The sequence below is a fragment of the Lepeophtheirus salmonis genome, chromosome 2 (assembly GCF_016086655.4).
Source record: "Lepeophtheirus salmonis chromosome 2, UVic_Lsal_1.4, whole genome shotgun sequence".
NCBI lineage: Eukaryota > Metazoa > Arthropoda > Copepoda > Siphonostomatoida > Caligidae > Lepeophtheirus > Lepeophtheirus salmonis.
Window position 1 is genome coordinate 15,778,291 of NC_052132.2, and position 6,319 is coordinate 15,784,609.

The window sequence follows — 6,319 nt, forward strand, 5'->3', positions numbered from 1 at the left end:
AAAAATATTTAGCTACTCATAAAAATGAATACATAAAGGGTGGTGAAAGATAAATTGAGTTTTGAGGAAGCAGAGTCCAAAATATTATAAATAATCTGGACTCTTTGAATACAAAAAGTTAATGTTTATAATATTTCTTTAAAGGCAAATATTACACATTTCTTCACAATAGTGACTCATAATATTAAGTAATTGATCTGTAAAGCAAAGATTCAGCCTAGTTTGATCATTTTAATGATCCTTCATGATTGAAATAATGTCATTTAAAGTAAATCATATTTAAAAACATTCACAATTCTGTTTGACTGTTTCTTCTTTAATTACAATTTATCTCATTGTAGTAATACTTAACAAACCCCATTTCTGTGTGCATCGTTTTGCAATATTAAATTGTCTAGTTAGCACTTACTACTACAACAAAATGTATACAAATGCTGAGCAACAGGGAATTAGTTGAGAATCATGAAATTCAATCGCTTCCTTCTATAAATAAATGAAATATTTAATTTCATTGTTTATGCTTTGCTGTATGTATTATCCCTGCTATGTAGAATTTAGACCCATCTGTTTAAAAGTGACAGTTGTTCTTTTGACAGGGAAATTATTAGTTACATATAGCATATTACATCAATCACAAATTCATATGGATTTGATTCTACATATTTGATTATAGATATATTTTTAGTATCAGTCAGTGTTGAATAGGTCTAAAAAACTAAAAAGACTGCAATCCTATCAGTTCTGTCCTAATAAAATTTGGTCAGTACTAGGACCGGTCATTATCGGTCTTTTATGGTAACTAATGCAATAAATGATATGACGTAGTTACTAACTACATTCATTGAGCTGTTTAACGTACCATCTTTCATAGAAACAAGATACTTAGGCCCCCAAAATGGTCGAAATCAAAATTTAAACCAACTTTAAACTTCATCTGAAATTTAAAGTTTCGCAATCATTCATTGTTTTCTTCGATTTTTATTAGAATATTAAAAGATAGCTGGTACCCCAGGAATGAAAGACCGACTGATCAGTCCTTAGAACCGTTCAATCGTAAAATAGATCTGACCGATTAAAAAAAAAAAGACTGATTAGAGAATCCGTCCTAGGACAGATCCAATACTAGTTATTATATATAATAGTCCGAAGGACCCTCGGTCTTAAGGGCTAATAGTACTTGTCCTAATATTAGACTAGACTGTATAAATAAGGACTGACACGACACTAGTATAAATAACAATACAGCTAGAATGTGAAGGGAATAAATATATTATCGATAACATTATGAGTATTCACACAAGAAGCAAATTTAAAATTTGACCGTAAAATATCATTGATGCATATTTATTTATAAATACGAACATTAATATTTGTACTCTCATGACAAGGAAACTAACATTTGCAAAAACTAGAATAAAATATACTAGTCTTTTTGATAGACTAATAATAACTCCATTTGATCACAAAATGTAAGAAACTTAACTTATAATATGAAAAGGATTATGCATATCATATTTCCTATAACTTATAAGTAAGCTTAACCACAGGTTATTCTTCATAAGGTAATGCACATAATATACTTATTACGTTCATAAACTTATTTATTATAATACATTCATTAATATTTGAATGAATAATATCCATTAGAACGTCAAAGTAAGTATATAATCGCTAATCAATTGAAACAATGATCATATTTCACTAATAATAGTAATGTATTTAAAACAAGGACAAGAATTATTGACAATGGAACACTTCACATCTTGTAATTTAAACAAAAATAGACTTATGCATATTCTGTAAATGAATTATGATGCTCATAATATCATAAAATAAATCACTCATCAAATTAATAGCAATCACGCGGAATATCAATTAATAAAAATGTAAATTATAGTTTAATGTTTGAAGAGTCGAGTAATTGAGGTGTCATAAAAAAGAAGCAAATGATAAGGTGCTTGTAAAAAAAAATAATTAGACTTCTAATTTTATTATCATACACTCTAACATCCAACATACAAAATTATACTAAAGTTGGATACAAAAGAAGGAAAATTAGTTTTTCCCACATTCCAAATTGTATCAAATTGTTTTTGTGTTCCATGATTTTATGAGACATCTGTTTCGAAATGTTTTCAAAAGATTCTCTCTTATGTATTTAGTCGTTTTCAAATAGATGTATATGTTAGTTCACATATTATAACTGACTGTAAAAATAACTTTTGGTAGCTTCCACATACAAATAATAATTAACTCATTTCACATAATATATGCTTTTTACTCATGTGTTATGTTTGGAAAAGCTCTACTATTGCATAGATCAAGTGAATCAACACATTGCTGTTCGAGCCAAACATTAAAAACCGAAATCAATAACGTAGTAATTGAATAAAATCATAAATAGGTTTATTTTATAATCATGACAAGATCATTAACAGAAGAATCAAAACTTGGAACAAAAATAAATAACAGCAGAGAGCTATAATAACAATAAATTAAACATATTCATAAATTGATTTATATTTATATAAATAGTAGGAATGTTGATTTTAACCCTAAGATCTAATAATGAGCGTAAATGTCTCCGAATATTTGGTTTAAGAAAAAAAAAAAAGAGAGTTAACTACAAAATGGGCCATTTAATCTTCCAAATTACGGAATGCAGCTTGCATATCTTCATTCAATTGTTCAAAATCTACCTTGATTTTATCTTCACCATCCTTAACAGGGTCTTTAAACTTCATGGAAGAGAGTTGATATAAAATATTGCCCATTGCTTCTCGAATAATGCCCCATGTGATCTTATTTTCTGAGAGTGCAGTGGATTCAACCGCATGACGTGCAAGATCATAGAAAGCAACGATGTTCCTCAACATGCCAACAGTTTTATAAAAAGGACAATAGCGATCATATGAAGAATAACCATTTTGCTGGAGGAAATCATCTTTCAATAGTTTGGCAACTTCAAGAGTGATTTTATCAGTTTCAGCCAAAGATGCTTTTCCTACTAATTGTACGATTTCAGATAGATCCTCTTCTTCTTGTAGAATTTCATTCACCTATAAAAGTAATGCATATACATTATACATTTTATAATTTATGCAACACTCATATATAATACTCTACCTTAACACGAAGAGGGACAAAATCTGAATGGTTCTTCTCATAGTAATCATCAAGAGCTCTTGTATATTTTGAGTATGATATAAGCCAATTCACAGAAGGAAAGTGCTTCCTCTGCGCCAATTTCTTATCCAATCCCCAAAATACTTGTACAATACCTAAGGTTGCTGAAGTGACAGGATCAGAAAAATCACCACCAGGAGGAGATACGGCTCCAACAATACTAACAGATCCTTCCCTTTGAGGATTACCCAAACATTTGACACGGCCAGCTCGTTCATAAAAAGAAGCAAGTCTAGCTCCCAAATAAGCTGGATAACCAGAATCAGCAGGCATTTCAGCTAATCGCCCAGAAATTTCTCTAAGAGCCTCAGCCCAACGAGAAGTTGAATCCGCCATCATTGAGACATTATAACCCATATCTCGGAAATATTCAGATAAAGTAATACCAGTATAAATAGAGGCTTCCCTAGCAGCTACAGGCATGTTTGATGTATTTGCTACCAATGAAGTACGTTTCATAATGGACTCAGTATTTCCGTCAATTTCTACAGTAAGTTCTGGAAAATCCCTTAATACCTCAGACATTTCATTACCACGTTCTCCACACCCAACATAGATAATAATATCGGAATTGGAATACTTCGACAAAGATTGAGAAATTACAGTTTTTCCACATCCAAAAGCTCCAGGAATGGCAGTAGTTCCACCTTGAACAGCAGGGAATAAACCATCTGAAAAGAAAAAAATAAATATCACATAGAAAGAAATTATGGATAAGTGATTACCTAGAATTCTTTGCCCAGTTAAAAGAGGATGATTAGCTGGTAACTTTTCTGTGACAGGTCGAGGTTGTCTGACGGGCCAGACTTGCATTAATGTATATTCTGTTTTTTGTCCATCAAATTCAGTTTCGAGGATTTTATCCTTCACAGTATAGTTTCCAGGAGGAGCGATATATGTAACCGTTCCTCTTGCCTTAGGTGGTAACAGAATTTTATGTTTAATCAATGTATTTTCTTGTACTAGGCCATAAACATCTCCTCCAGTGATATGAGATCCAATTTTAACATTAGAAGGATTAAAATCCCACTCATTCACAACACTTAAGGCATTGGTATTAATACCCTTAGGAATGTAAATGGATTGTGTCATCTCATTGATGTCCTTTAGTGGTCGCTGAATACCATCAAAAATGGAACCCATAATACCAGGTCCCAATTGAACAGAGAGTGGCTTTCCTGTACGAAGAACGGGATCACCAACCGTCACACCACTTGTCTCTTCATAGACCTAAACGTCGCAAAATTCAGCAGAATATCATTATGAAAAATCGCTTGTTAAAATGACCCAGTATATACCTGAATTGTGGCTAAATCCCCTTCAAGACGAATGATTTCCCCAACAAGCTCATCATATCCAACTCGAACCAATTCGTACATAGCTGCGCCTGACATTTTATCAGCCGTAACGACAGGCCCAGAAACTGCGTGGACAAGGCCAAATTTTCCTTCATTCTCTTCATCTCGAATCTTTGGGAGATTACTCGTATCCATTCCTCCAGCCATGATTAAAAAAAACTCCTTCTGATACTACAGTGAGTTAATATTATTTATCAATGATTGAACAGTCAACGTCATATGACACTACTTCAACAGCTGCGTCTGTGGCAGCCGAACACTCAGCTTGCCCAAATAAAAACTCCTCCTTTAGTTTTCTCTCCCTTACCCCACAAGCTAACTGGTTCGATCTGATATAGCAGAGAACTGAGCTGAAAATGATAAAAATAAAGGCCCTTTCCAACTTTCTCACATTTCTTGCAGCCTCCACAATCCTTGATATATATATATTTATTACTTAATACAAGGACTGCTAGATAGAGAGAAGGATTGGTGATCAAATTTAGTTAGCTGGAAGCTTGAAATTCTCCATTAATATTTAATATATTATGATATATCATAATTATATTTATTATTTTGCTTTTGACATATGTTCTTATAGAAAACAAGACGACTAGATGGATTAATATGATTTTTTGCCATATAACCCCGTCCCTTAAATCCATTTGCTAAACCTAGCATACTTTATTTCTGCCCTAAGTCTATAACTTAGGCGCTTTCTTAAAAACTTATTTTATACAAAAATATTGGTCTTTTAATAATTGATTTGAAATAGAGGTCACAAGGCCCTCAGGAAATAAAAACGGTTAAGTTTATTGTTTCACACAGAATAGATTACTGTCATATGGTGAATAAGTAATTATACATTTCGCAAGACAAGGACATGGAAATTATTTAACGATGTTATTTAATCGAAAATATCATATAGGAATCATAGCAAAAGAAAATATTGAGAGGCGACAAGGTATGTGAAAGGATTTTTGCTATATACTTTGGTATGATTAAGGTATAAATTGTTTCTGAAACTGCCATCCGTTTGATGGGATGATTTTTCCCCCTATAACTGGATTTTAACATTAGACCTAACTCAACAGCTGCTTTAAACTTCTCAGAATCAGAATATTTATTCTCATTGCATTCTATCTAACTAAGCCAAGCAGTAAAATAAAATATTTCTCTCTCTCTATGATATGAAGTGAGGGAGACCTTCCTTCTTTCAGACATACTTTTTTTAATAATAAAATGTTCAATTAAAATAAGTTTCTTGTTTCTACCTCAAATTGGATTAAATTAGGATATACAAATGTCCTTTTTTTTCCTGGACATGGCATCCTCTCTTTACATACTGATTGAGGTCCCGTGTTATAAATTAATGAAACGTCCAGTATTAAATGAGACAAATACCAATTTTTGAAAACGGACTTCAAATTAAAAATAACAAAAGATATATAATTTCAAAAAACTTCATATTTTAGAATAGGGTTTATTTTTGTTTCCTCTATATTTAATATCTGGGGAGAATGATAAGAATCTGAACGATCAATGTAGTAGAAATATTCTTATTTATAAGTATTTTTTTATGAAATTGATTTTTTCGAGAAATAAAATTTCAACAAAATTGTAATCTTGAACTTTAAGGTCGATTACTAAATATAAATTTAGTAATTAATCCGCCTAATAAATTGTCAATTTACAAAGTCCTAAGTAAATATGCAATTATTACATATAATTTTTTCAGAAAATGGATGAGTAGTTTAACTTCATGACCACTCATTCTCCGTAGTGCAAGGTATAAA

The 6,319-nt window shown here is 31.5% G+C and overlaps 1 protein-coding gene across 1 annotated transcript; it reads right to left on the minus strand.

Moving 5' to 3' along the window:
- Window positions 1-2,384: 2,384 nt before the first annotated feature.
- LOC121132321 (V-type proton ATPase catalytic subunit A) lies at window positions 2,385-4,893 on the minus strand. Its single transcript, XM_040727708.2, has 4 exons — window positions 4,485-4,893; window positions 3,912-4,416; window positions 3,127-3,857; window positions 2,385-3,059 (listed from the first exon to the last, which is right to left on the minus strand). Exons 1-4 carry the CDS (start codon window positions 4,689-4,691, stop codon window positions 2,640-2,642), a joined length of 1,863 nt encoding a protein of 620 aa, XP_040583642.1. The 5' UTR covers window positions 4,692-4,893; the 3' UTR covers window positions 2,385-2,639.
- Window positions 4,894-6,319: the final 1,426 nt, after the last annotated feature.

Bases quoted from the DNA above. Each gene is read 5' to 3' on its own strand.
- LOC121132321 (XM_040727708.2), bottom strand. From the start codon at position 4,691: ATGGCTGGAGGAATGGATACGAGTAATCTCCCAAAGATTCGAGATGAA. The intron at 4,417-4,484 runs GTATATACTGGG...TGCGACGTTTAG, and splicing joins GGGATTTAGCCACAATTCAG to GTCTATGAAGAGACAAGTGG. The intron at 3,060-3,126 runs GTAGAGTATTAT...TTACTTTTATAG, and splicing joins TTGTCCCTCTTCGTGTTAAG to GTGAATGAAATTCTACAAGA.